This window comes from Eleginops maclovinus, chromosome 11 (assembly GCF_036324505.1).
Source record: "Eleginops maclovinus isolate JMC-PN-2008 ecotype Puerto Natales chromosome 11, JC_Emac_rtc_rv5, whole genome shotgun sequence".
In the NCBI taxonomy this organism is placed as follows: Eukaryota; Metazoa; Chordata; class Actinopteri; order Perciformes; family Eleginopidae; genus Eleginops; species Eleginops maclovinus.
Genome location: NC_086359.1, coordinates 10,796,721 through 10,810,229, shown reverse-complemented (window position 1 = coordinate 10,810,229; position 13,509 = coordinate 10,796,721). Strand labels below are relative to the sequence as shown.

General features: G+C 41.3%; 2 protein-coding genes across 2 annotated transcripts; one reads left to right on the top strand and one right to left on the bottom strand.

Moving 5' to 3' along the window:
- Positions 1-139: 139 nt before the first annotated feature.
- Positions 140-8,716, bottom strand: LOC134872260 (RNA-binding protein 4B-like). Its single transcript, XM_063895480.1, is given in 9 exon segments — positions 140-4,489; positions 4,491-4,602; positions 5,074-5,297; positions 5,380-5,661; positions 5,848-5,957; positions 6,063-6,248; positions 7,206-7,390; positions 7,633-7,812; positions 8,657-8,716. Coding segments are annotated over 8 exon segments (1,608 nt in total). The 5' UTR covers positions 7,794-7,812; positions 8,657-8,716; the 3' UTR covers positions 140-4,141.
- Positions 8,717-9,560: 844 nt separating this feature from the next.
- Positions 9,561-13,495, top strand: LOC134872248 (ras and Rab interactor 1-like). Its single transcript, XM_063895462.1, has 6 exons — positions 9,561-9,704; positions 10,281-10,481; positions 10,580-10,700; positions 11,145-11,217; positions 11,376-11,467; positions 11,855-13,495. Exons 2-6 carry the CDS (start codon positions 10,281-10,283, stop codon positions 13,141-13,143), a joined length of 1,776 nt encoding a protein of 591 aa, XP_063751532.1. The 5' UTR covers positions 9,561-9,704; the 3' UTR covers positions 13,144-13,495.
- The last annotated feature ends 14 nt before the right edge of the window (positions 13,496-13,509 follow it).

Sequence of the window (13,509 nt, the reverse complement as noted above, 5' to 3'; positions counted from 1 at the left end):
TTGGAAGAAAATGGAATAAAACGTCATCTGATGCTGAGCTCTTATAGTTATTTGGTGACTATTCAACAAACACTTAAAATACTTGATAAGCTGGTAACCACGCACTGATCCTTAAAATACTCACACAGGGGGGCTACAATTCAGTTCAAATTCATTTATTGATAATTAAACATTTCAAAGAACATAGGACAAAATGTAATTTAAAACAAAATGATAAAATCTGTGTTCATTGTCATTCATACAAGTTGAATGTGGCGTCAAAAATCGTTGTTTTAGGGGAGAAGGGGAGTTGAGCGTTGAACCAGCAACCGATCCTGAGCCAGGTTATTCAACTCTGAAATGGAGGGCTTACCTATGTGCTCTTACGCAAGGCACTTAACCCCAAAGTGGCCGCAGGGGCACATTTACAAAAACTAAAACAACCCATCCTACCTAAATGTCCCACGTCCAGCTCTGGCTGTGATTGCCTGGTAGTTCAATGACAGGCTGTTATATTCAGGGTGTGCTGACCACATGCCTGCTTCAGATTTACACTAAAAGATGGTTATCGTGTCCTCCAAATCTGGTGTGTGTGAGCGGTCAGTATGTTGGGAGCAGGAATGTATGAGCATAGTATCCTAAAGGGGGAAATGCAGGGATATGATCAGGAATATCAAAAGCAGGAAAAATGTCATCTATTAAAAAAAGGATGGGAGATCCGTTTCCAAAAATCTGAAATCCTGACAAACAAAACTCCCTGAAGACAGGCAAGGAAAAGGAAGTATGGACAAAGGTGTTTCTGTATGTGTGTATGTGTGTTTGTGTGTTTTTTTGGGAGGGGCAGGAGTGTGTGGTCTGAGTGTTTACCTTAGTGGGGGGACACCCCATCGTCCACAGCAGTTTCAGGCCTAACGCTGCTGTTTTTCCCATCCCACGCTACAGCTGCGTGTGGCGTACGTCCAGGGCAAGGGCTCAGTTTGGCTCCCTCCCACTCTAGCTGCAATAATCAGCAAGAGGAAGAAGGTGGCTGGAGCAGCAGCAACAACAAGGCATGCAACTAACAGTTCACATGGAGAAGCTGGAATTATGTGTAAATTTAGAGGCTATGTGTCACTTAAACCTAACACAGCACTACCAAATCAGGTGGCGAAAAAGAAATGAGTGTGTGGTACAATCACAAACCGTACTACTGTAAGTCACATGATGCTGCAATCAGGTGTGCATTAGTATCATCTGCACGTGTGGCCTGCTTTACATGAGTACAATTCAATGAACCCTTTTGAAAAAAGGCATCTAAATACGAGTGTGGGGTTGTGCAAGTGTGGTATGAATGCAGAGAAAGCCAGTACTCCTAGTTTAAAAAAAATGAGGTGTATGTTTCTGGTGAAGGGGGAAAAGGAAAGGTCAGCAGCCCTTTCTCACTGCTGCTCGGGAAAATCAGCGGCCTTTACTGAATCCAAAACAACCCTCCTGTCCTACAGCACCAACTCTGTCCTGTCAATAACCCACACTTTTCACATCAGCAACATGACACTGCGCTGCATCATAGGAATATAAAACATCTGTAGCTGCTCTCAACCTGTAAGGAAAATCAGTTTGCTCCCATTTTTAGATTCTGCTAGTTGTATGCAATGTCTGATTAGTTTATACCCTCACAAGCCACAATGGTTGAATACCAATCATGACTAATCAGATAACCGTAATGCTTCAGGTTTCAGTCCTTTTTCACCAATACAACTCAACTGTCTTTCTTCAACCCGTCTTTCAACTGGTTTAGAAATACAATCATTTTATCTCAAATATTAACAGTCAATATTCTTACCAATCAACCATACGTTGGTTGGCTTTACCCCATCCACTTAAAACACAGTTGAATGTATTTACAAAAGTACCAAATTGTACATTTCCTTGTATGAAAACCAGTTCAACTTTCCCTCTAAATCACCAATGGTTCCCAAAGTTAGCGAGGCACGACAGCTGATGATACAGGGAAAGAGCCAACAACATTAAATGTTATAAACCAAATCGGGATTTTTAGAATGGATAATACTCGTATTCATCATCTGCCAAGGAAAAGCTTCGATGTCATTCTGGCTTTTGGAAATTGAATATGTACAAAACACGACGCCTGTTTAAAAGAAAATGGTGATTACCCGAAGAAAGAGGAACATGTATGCACTGAGCTTTCTTTTCTCACAGGTTCTCCGATAGAAAATCGACACAAACCGACGTGGAAAGTAAATAATGTGAAGGACTAGAAAGTTATTTAGATATTATTTTCCAATGTTCTAGTGTCAAACACTGACATGTGAATAAAAACCCATGACAGGATACATTTAACTCCTGAGTGTGCGAAGACCTCTAAAAATGGGCTAGGCCTAAATTGTGGAAAACCTATCCGAGGGAACACCTAGGTTATGTTCTTCAATTTGAGCACTTAAATTGTTTAATCGAACGTATTTTTATCTTGTTGTCGAAGTCTTTGTCATCTCTTCTACCGACGAAGCTTCACAAGGATAACTTGAGTGGATATTTATATTAAGTATAAAACTGTGCCAATTAAACAGAAGGCCCGCGATGACGTGTAACCTCTCTGCACACTCTCGAAACAAGCCTCCGGAGGGCTTTTAATGCCAGCACAAGATTCTAATTAGGGATGGTATCGTTAAGATTTTAACGGTACCAACACTCTTATCGATACGGTACTTCAACGGTATTCTTATCGGTTCTTTTTAAGGGAAAAACTAAACATATTGGAAACAGAATCAACATTGCCTTATTTACTGTATAGTGTGGATTCTGGGCTGCTAGGACACAAGTAGATTTACTCAAGTACTGAACTTAAGTACAGTTTTGAGGGACTTTTACTTTACTTGATTATTTACATTCAATGTTACTTTGTACTTCTACAATTATTTATTACCTGTAGTCACTTACAGATTTGGTTTTATGATGTAAAATATAATCAACTCTTAAATCAGACTTTAGTTACACCTGGAGTAAATTCACAAGCTACCCTGCAGCATACAAAGTCATTACACCTGGCTGAACCTTTACCAGCTTTGATAACACTTTAATGATCAATAATTGGAATCAAAACTTAGAATACATCTGATTCTGAAATGGACCAATCTGCACAATGAGTACTTTTACTTTTGGTACTTTAAGTGTATTTTAATGCTTATACTTTTACTTGTTTACGATTGAACTACATGTAATGTATTGTCTACATTAATCCTTGTAGAGTAACTTTTTTAAGCTCTGTTCTCTCCGCCAGCGGCAGATCTGTGAGCGAGTGGCCCCGCCCCCCCGCACACAGACTTAAAAATCGTATTTGGTTCGATACAATGTGCAAGTTAATGATTGATTGATTTGATAAAGCAATAATAAATATGAAATCTGTTTTAAATATATTTTTTATTTCAGTACCGATAACAATACCGATCTTATCGATTCCAGGTACTTTTAAAATGTAGCCCCGGGGCCCGTCTAAAACCAGGTTTTGGTACCGATCCCTAATTCTAAGTGACCTTCTCAAGATCAATTCATGAAGATTTCCATGACCTAAAATAGAGCATGGCAAAAGTGATAAGTCTTTCCTTGGGAGTGGGGTTTGCTCGAGCAGGACTAAACCGGTCACTACTGAAACCAGCCTGAAACAAAGGCAATCCGGCAAACATTCTACAAAATAATTCATAAGTGTTTTGCATTTTGTGCCCTACTTAAAACTATGACTTTGCACGGCTTACGGACTGCTTTTCCATGAACATTTGTGTGTGGATTATATTAAAGGCCTCGATTCTGTACAACCAAAAAGCTTCTCCTACCCTGGACTCTGACACCAACGTTGTCCCACGAAACGCCTAGGCTTCTTAAACCTCCCACAAGAAACCCTGTGCCTCTAAAACATCTCACAGAATGCGATCGCTTGTCGATGTTCAAATATAAGCTGTCCCTCTGTACGTTCACCACACAACCAATCAACTGACAGACTGACTACAGACAAGATGGAGAAAAGTGAAATGCTTTAGATCTGAATGACATTCAAATTACAACTTTGCTCCCTCTCAGATTTCCATTTTAAACTGTCCCTTATGTAAATACACATGCACACACACACACACACACATCTGCAGTGTGGAAGGAGTGTATGGGAGTGGGACTATCGATAAGGGGGTTCTGGCGTGTGGTAAGGGTAATCATGGCGCTGGGGCATGGGTTGCCCGTGTGCGGGTGTCTGCTCATACGGTGTGGATGTGGAGTAGCTTCCCGCTGCAGCGTAAGCTCCTGGTGGGCCGTAAACTCCCGGTGCCCCGTAGCCTCCGGATGCGTCATAGCTCCCTGGAGGGGCAGTGTAGCTCCCTGACGAGGCGCTGTAACTTCCTGAAGTGTCATATGTTCCCGGCGGTGGGTAGGCCCCCGGTGGCGCGTACGTTGGGGGCGCGGAGTACGTCCCTGGGGGTGCAGGGGCTGTGTTGGAGGCCTGTGTGTTAGCTGGAGGGGGGGGGGGGCGGAGGTGGAGGGTTGGTGTAAGCATACTGGAGGTACTGGTACTGTTGCTGTTGCTGGTACTGCTGATACTGTTGGTACTGGTGCATTTGCTGGTAGTACTCTGTGTACGACCTGCAGATCACAGTCAGAGAGGGGAGAGGGAAGACGAAGGAGGGAAAGGAGAAATAAATAAACAGTTAGACAAAAATCCTATCAACACGAATAAAAGACAGAATGAAAGTCTTGTTTTGGTAAAGCTTTTGTAAAGTTTCCCACCATCTTTGATTTATTGAGCCATAAATTCTATTTTCAAAATCCTCTTTACAAAGAGAGCTTACATAGGAATTGAGATACATTGGCCACATTTCTGTATTTTAAAAATGAAATAATGTATTTAAAATCAAAACTCAAAAACCGTATTTCACAGCTTCAGTTTAGCACAAAGCCACCAGCTCCATCTACTGTTTCTAATGTTTGCACACTTGTTTTGATCCGTGTTACATTACTTAACTATTGTTGTTTTGATACGTGCATGTAGAGGCAGGATTCTTTATGCTAATTTTTCTTCTTCCTCATTCCCTTATCAAAATGTCTGATGTGTACCTAGCTACAGGATCTGACCCTTCAGGCGTGTTGGTGGCAGCCTGGGACTCTTCAGGGGCGCCGGGCGGTGTCGGCAGCAGGGCGCGGCGCTTAGGTCGTATCTGAGCGAAGGAACCAGGGGTGGGGTCTGGGAGAAGGGGGGCTCGATTTCCTCTGATTGGGCTGCGGTCCCGCTCATTTTCTGCGGTTGCTGCCTTTCTCCCTATCTGCTGCTCTGCCAGAACCTTTATCAAAACGGAATATTCATGAAATTGTAAAAATTACACAAAAATATAATAAATTTTTCTCAAATAAATGTAAATATACCTTCTGTCCCTCCTGAAAGAACTTGGCTCTTGCTGCCTCGAAAAGCGTTGTGGGGTCTGGTCCGTTCTGTGGTTCTACTTCTTCAACAGGGGCTACGGCAGCAGAATTGTGATGGGCCATGTCTTGGTACACCTGGTCAGCAACAGTTCCATATACCTGGCTGGCAAGAGCACCATAGATCACTCCATCTGCCCCTTTAGCACTTGTAATGCCCTTCAAGGCAGCGTAGGTGGGGTCAAAGGTTGTGGTGTTGTAGAATGAGTTATGGACACTTTGTTGAACCTGCAAAAAAAGAGAAATAAATGCCAACAATTAAAAATAAAGCATGAAAGCGTAATTTATCTAAACAACAATATCTGTTGACATCTGTTGATGTTGTTGATCAAGTCATCCAAGAAAGACCTCGAGGACAGTTTTCAGAGGTCATAGGTTTCATGTTTTGGTTGTTCAGCTTGAGAATGAACTTACCTGGATTGGGAGACCAGCTGCGGCTGCTGCAGCTGCTGCTAGCACAGCTGCTTGACTCTGGTGGTGCTCTAGTGATGGAGGTGGTCGTGGAAGAAGACCTTCCCGTCCACCTGCAAGGAAAAGGGAGCACAAAACATGAGGAGAAGAGGACGTGATGTTCTAAGCATTTCAATGTGTGCAAAACACTCGATAACAAATGGATCCTTTATCTCTACCTGATCCACCGCCATAGTTATTTCCAGCCATTGCAAGCTGGTTGATCAAAGGTTGGGCTTTGGACAGCTCTACAGCCAACTGGCGGCCCTTGTACATGGTCCCGTTGAGTCCTTCAATAGCTACCAGGGCCTCCTCCTTCCTCTCCATGTGCACAAACGCATAGCCAACATTTGAGCATAATCTGGCTGTAGAGAATACATGAAGCAGGGAGGTCAATGTTAGCAGGAGAAAATGATTTCAAAAGAAAACCCCTTATTTGTATTGTGTATTTTTGCATTATTTACTACAAACTTTAAACCGCATAGAAGCAAGACTGTACTATGACAGGATAATCTGAAGAGTACAGTACCATTACACAGTACTAATGCAAACCAGCTCATTTTAAAAGGTCTCCTATTATGCTATATTTTAACAATATCTATACAAAACATGTCTGTGAAGTGTTTTGCTCAAAATACCAAACAGTTCACCCATTGTAGCCATGCCTCATACCCCTCTATTTCAGCCAGATTCTGTGACTGGCGCTTTAAATTTGAGCTGAGCTGAAGCTGGCCACGCCCCTTTGGAGCGCATGATCTCTCTGTCTGCAGAGAAGTTTCTAATGGAGAAACTCAGCAAAACGCTGCCGTGATTAAACACCACATTATGTTCCAAACCACATCAAGCATTATTTACCACTAGTATATATAACAACTCTTAAGTCCCTCCTGCAGAAATCCTGTACAGAGAAACAGAGGTGCTGTGGGAAGGGATTCAGCTCGAACTGTATATTGCGGACGAAAGGTTGGGACGTGTCACATGGGCAGGACATTGCCAGGAGTTCAATGTAAAACCAGCCCACATTTTGGTTATGACGTCATATTGGCAGCAAATCTGGATCAGCTCGTTTGTACCCCCGTTTTTAGAGATTTGGGTAAGGAGGAAAAGAAAGAGGGTTGTATTTTCAGACACTTTGTGAGTTTCCTTAAACACTGGGGAGACATATTTAAGTATAAAAGACATCAAAAACTGCATTTTGCATAATAGGGGACCTTTAATACATAACATATTGTTCTTCAACAACATTACTCAAGCTTTTTATGAATACCCCTGCATGTTTTGATGTTGTTCCATCAGTATTGGTAATATGCCCTGTAACTCACCTTTGACTTTGTCACAGTCTAAAACTCTTCCGTAGGTTGAGAACAACCCGTGCAGGTCATCTGCTGAACATGTTGCAGCGAGGTTCCCCACAAACACTTTGGTGGAGTTGGGTGGACGCGCACGCGACTCCTCGACCACCAAGGGCCGCCCCCTGTACTCTTTGCCATCAAGATGTCGTATGGCCCTGTGAGAATAAGAGAGTCAAATATTTGTTATCAGGTGTTCAGCAGATGACAGTAAGAGTATTACTGAAGACATTTTAGCTGATGTTAATACTGTTTTACTAAGGATTTTATGTTTTACTAGAAATGTTATGCATCAAACTGTTACTTAAGCCCCTACCTACTAGAACTATACAATAAACCCCCAAATATGCAATAGCATTTATTGACTAATATCTAGTAGTGGTAATGAAAAGTGAAATACCTGTCTGCTGCCCCCTCTCCCTTCAGGGTAACGAAGGCATACTGTCTGAGCAAAGAGCATGTGTTGATCTCTCCATATGGAGAAAAAAGCTTGGTCAGCTCGTCATGAGTTGCATCTAAAGGAAGGTTCCCCACAAACAACTTCACATTGTCACCGCTCATCTCTGTATCAAACAGTCATCTGTAAAAGAGAGAGTAAAATAATAATAAAAACACAGCAGCAGGCTTTGGTTACATTTGATTCTTCAGGTAGCAGTAATTGTTCAGGCTTAGCAGAGGTGGAAGAAGTATATATATATATATATATATATATATATATATATATATAAATAAATACTGTTACTAGTAAAAGTCCTGCATTACAAAGTCAAAGTACTTTAACTGTTGAAACCAGATATAACCGTAAAACATTGATCATTTGATGGGAAATATACAAGTAACTAAACTTAACTATGATGAAAATTTGCATTTTCATCATAGTTAAGTTAATTTGGGTGTGATATTATATATCTATATTATTAAAGTGATATTGCCCAATTGGGTTAGATTTGATTAACTACGGTGCAATCTAGTAAAAAGCTGATTGACGTTAGCTTGCCGGTTATCATCAACACACGTAAAGCTAATAAAGCTGCGCCGAAATCACCTCCAATTAGATTAAATTATGTCTGTATATTTGTTCTCTTAGCTAGCATAGCTTATGTTACACAAAATGCACATCATTGGTTGTATTGTAAGATGTACGCGTTGTTAGTAGAACAACAGTTTGCTAAAAACTACGGACACGACTGGCCATTTTGTGAAACGCAAACATTGGCGATGTAGCTAAGCTAAGCTAGCTAATGCTAACGTAGTGATTTTATCATAGTGATTGAAAACGATTATCTAAGCTATAGCTCAATCGTCGCTGTGGTCCATCGTAAAGTGTTTTGAGTCCCATTAATCACTTTAGGTTTTCAATTTTGAAAAGAAAGCAGGAAAAGCCTCGTAATTATGCTAGCATAGCATTAAAACATAGTTCTTACCCAACGCGGCGCTGTAGCTAAGCCGCTATTTCAAACGTCACTTCCGGCTCCGGTTTCTTAAGGTGCGCTGGTAGCCATGAGGGCGCAGTTTCATCAGGTTTGCGCAAGATGGTGATGTAGTAAAACTACATATTTAAAACTATAACTACCATTCATTCATGAAAAGTGGTGTAAAGTTACTAAGTACATTGACTCAAGCACTGTACTTAAGTAAAATGTACTATTTAAATAGCTAACGGTGTACAAGCTAATTGGGTATTATCGTTATGAAAGGGATCCCAAAAGAGGAATTCACAAGTCCTATAGATAAATATTAGCCAAACCTTTGAGTAGCTGCAACCCTGTTTCAAAGGCTTAATTTGTCATCATGTATATAGAAGCTACAGCGTAGTTGTTGGTAATGTAAATCTTAAGACCCAGGCTCCTTTAAAAATGCAACAAACAATACTTAACATACAAAGAAAAAGACAAAAAGATGCAATTAAATTGTGTAAACGACACAATGATGTACCCTATTCAAACGAATTCAACCAGTAGTCAAACTCTATCCAATATATTATAATGAAGCTTACCATTTTTCTGAAACGACTAATTTTGCATAATGATTATCTTTACTTTAAGTACAAATGAATGGTAATATACCTGTTATTTTACTTAATTGACATTGAGAATGCCTGACTTGTTTTTGTACAATATGATATTTGCTACTTGTACTAAGCTTAACTAGTTATTTAACAAAGATTATTATTAGTAGGCTTCACCTTAATTAAACTCCTGCTACAATAAGTCACAATACAGTCACGGACACGTGAGTGTAGCTGTGGCCAATTCACAGCCTGCATGGTCACATGTTTGTTTCCAGGTGTGATCAGGTTGGAGGGGAGGAGGAGCCAAAGGAGAGACATCACCGGATCTGCGAAGAACACACGTCATGACAGGCCAAAGTGGAAGAGAAGTTTTCAATGTAGTAAAGTTGATGGAAGAATAAAAGCTGCATGGCAACATAAATTGGATCCGGACAAATGAAAAGAACGATCGGGGAAACGAGGTAAACAACGAGCCTGGCGATATTAAAAGTACACCCACAAGTTGTGTAATTATAGATGAAGCAGATAGACTGTTTGTAAATCACAGTTTTGACAGGAAATGTGCAGTTTTACAGGAATGTGTGTGCTGCGAATCTAGACAGATGTTAACATGTAGGCTGTATGCGGTGGGTCTGGAATAGTGGAACAATACGCAATGATAGGCTACCTCCTGAGTAATAATCTTCAACCAACAACATTATCAAATGTTTTAAAATATATTATGTTACAACTTCGTCGTTGGCCTTTGTGTGTGTATATTTTCAAAGTTTGTTTCATGTAGCTTCCTGATTTATTTAAGCTCTGTCTGAGCTGCTGAACTTTACCAAGTCTGGACTTGCTACCCAAATCCAGGCAGATTTATTACGCAGGTGTGTGTAAGTGTGTGTCTGTGTGAAGGTATCCCACCCATCTTCCCATTGTGAGTGTGAGCCTCAGGGAGAGATAATAACCACCATACATACACACTGTGTTGATGCATAATCAGTAGCAGGACACTTAATAACCATGGGTTGTTTTTTTGTTTGTTATGTGTGTAGATGGCACAAGAAGAACCGCTGTATGATTTCCCGGAGCCCGCTCAACATTCTGAGCGCAAGTTATTGGCCCTTCAAAGAGGAAGGGCCTCTCTGAAAAGCATCAGCGTACTGGACCGTCTCCTTCTCACAGTTCCTGTGTGGTTTCAGCTGTCCATCAACCCTGCCACAGCTCTGCACATACTGCAGAGGGAGCCTCCTGGGGTCAGTGCTACACACACTTACAACCACAGAAATACATCACGTGTCCACATATACACACCATTTGCATGCTCTGAGTAAATACTTGTGTTGTCCTACAGACCTTCCTGGTGCGCAAGTCCCGCACTTCCCAAAGAAACGTGCTGTGTGTCCGCCTGACGGATGATAGTGTGCCATCCTTCGTTCAGCAGTTTGGGATCAGGCAGCAAGATTCCAGTAATAGTAGGTCACTCTTCAAGTTATTATTCTCTGACCCCAACCACGTAGCCATCAAGACTGGGGCTTCCTTGTTTGGAACACAATTTAGTAGTTCACTTGAATGCTAAAATGTCAAGATTGGATTGAAGAAGCTAGTTGTCAAGTATGATTTTATTATTGCATGGAATAAGAGACTACTCTGGTAAAAGAAGGGCTTATGTGTTTACACATTTTCACAGTTACAAAACACAGTGAAAATGGAGAATTTACATTTTTTTAAATTATACTATGCCTGGTCTCTTGAGAGTCCCTGGTATGTAAAACTCAATAAAACATCGAAAGTATGATGAATCAAATTGGAAGACTTCTAGTCTCTTCTACTCTTCATTGTTACACAGTATTACACATTATGGCTACATTCAACTAATGTACTCCCCCTCCAAAAATCCACTTGAATTTTCTTCACAGCTCTGTCTCTGGAGACTTCAGCCATCAGCTTTCCAGATCTCCCAAGACTAGTTTCCTTCTACTGTGTCAGCAGGTAACATGTTGTCTTCCTCATACTGATTTTCCTTCTATTCCAAATTGTGTCTACAATATGTTATCATCCGTTATTTGTCTTTCTCTGTGTTGGTCACTGTCAATATGTATTGCCCTACAAGAATGTTTAATTCATATTATGTACTATCTGTGTATCAGAGATGTATTACGCTTTCCTCTGGAGCTTCCTGAAGCAATTGCAAAAGCAACATCCCACAAAGAGCTGGAGTCCATCTCACATATGGGAATAGGTTAGTGAACACAACTAACTACTTGTTTCCTTCCAGCAATTTTTGTAATATCAGGCTCAAATACATTAACATACACATAATGCATATATTATTATTATTATTATCTCCTAGCAGCTGGGTAATAAACATAAACTAAAGCATTAATAAACATGCATTTTCTCCTTTTTTTCTCCACTGAAAGAAAAAGGAGCAGACTGAGAACCTTGTGGAAATTAAGTTCTAGTATAACAGTGCAAGAAAATGTACAAGTGCATTCTCTTAGCTGACACCATTTTTAGAATGAGGTTTCAAAGTCAAGATGTTATTTTTGTTGTGTTTTATATGTCCATGCACAAAGCAATTAAGCAAAAAAAACTATAATGAAAATAAATCTATACTATTTTATAGAATTCTGGAATTCCCACCTAAATGTCCGAGGGCCACGGGAGGCACCTAAGCCCCAGAAGAAGGAGAAAGAGCCGGACCATGTGAACCCTTTCCCTCCTGCTGCGGCCCAACAGACAGCCTCTGCAGCTCAGCCTGATGCAGCTCCCCAGACCGACTCCGACAACCAGCGCAGGGCGGCACCTAAATCAGAAAGCGGCAGCAAACAATCAGTATCCAATCCAACATTGTTCCACGAGTTCTGTCCAATCACGACACGCAGCCCCGTAGAGCTGGACTACGGCTCTGGCCAGGGCGCTCTCTGTTTCATCAACCCTCTTTTCCTTCAGTCCCAGACTGCTTTGTCCAGACGACGCATGTTCAAACACAGCCTCAAGGTTCGGATTTCCACGGAGTCGTCGACCCTGCTGTCGCCCCCGCTCGCTCGTCCACCTCCACCACCTCTAATGCCCAAAACCAAACAAAAATGTAAAGCCAAGAAACACACACAAGAAAACGCCAATCCAAATGGATCTCTTTTACAGGAGAAACCAAGTCAGGATGCCCCCAGTGAGGACCAAGTTCAGCCTTCGTCAACAGCACCCCCTCACCTCCTGCCTGAGAAAAATCGGCAGGGCCAAACACAGGTGGAACCAGACCAAAGTGAACATGGAGTCACAGCTCAGCTACCATCAGTGATGGAGAATCTTCCAGAAGACTCAGACTACATGCAGCCGTCTCCAATGATCAATTTCTCTCATTCTCCATCACTATCACCCTACCTCTCCCCGTCCATTGCTACAATGCTGCCTCCACTTCCCCTCAAAGCATCTACGTCCTTCTCGCTTCATGAATATCCCGGCGCTTCTCCCTCCCTCTCGCCTTATCAATCCCCATCTCTTTCTCCCAAGGCTCCCTTTTCAATCTCTCCCTATGACTCACCCAGCGCTTCACCCTCTCTTTCACCGTACCAGTCCCCATCTCTTTCTCCTAAAGTCTCTCACTCTAACTCTTTCCCTCAGCTGGCGGAGGAGGCCTATCATATGCCTGCTACTCTTTTAAGACTTCAGCAAAAACTAGAGAGAAAAACAGAGGAGCAGGAAGCAGGTGAAGATGAAAATATGGATGAAGATGATGAGACAAATCAGGAACAGCACAAAAAGATGGAGGACGAGGAAAAGGATCTGGTTTTACAGATAAATGCTGCTTCTCTAAATGACACGGACAGCTGCAGTTCCTCCACCAGTCCTGAGAGGGCAGCAGAGACTCAACCTCACTCAACCCACAAACAGGAAAATGGAACATGCCTCTAGCAAACAACATTTCTAGACGAAAACGATTATATAACATAAGCACTGCATAAATTGTAATGTTTTTTTCTTTGAGAATTGAGTGAATAAGACTTAATGACCCCTGTACTTATGTATACCTAATTATGCTCTAGTGTCACATTGTAAAGCATACCAATTTGTTTGACTGATTCCTACTAAAAGCAAGCCTTTTATTTCCGAATACCAGTATTTTCTGAAAATGAAATTAAGACATTTTAGACTTTAACAATTTCTTGGAATAAGTTATCCATACACATTTAGTCAACTTGATGTGTTTTCATCTAAATAAAAAAAAGGACTGTTGAAATTAAGATTTAATTAAAACTGAAATCAGCTCAATACAACGAA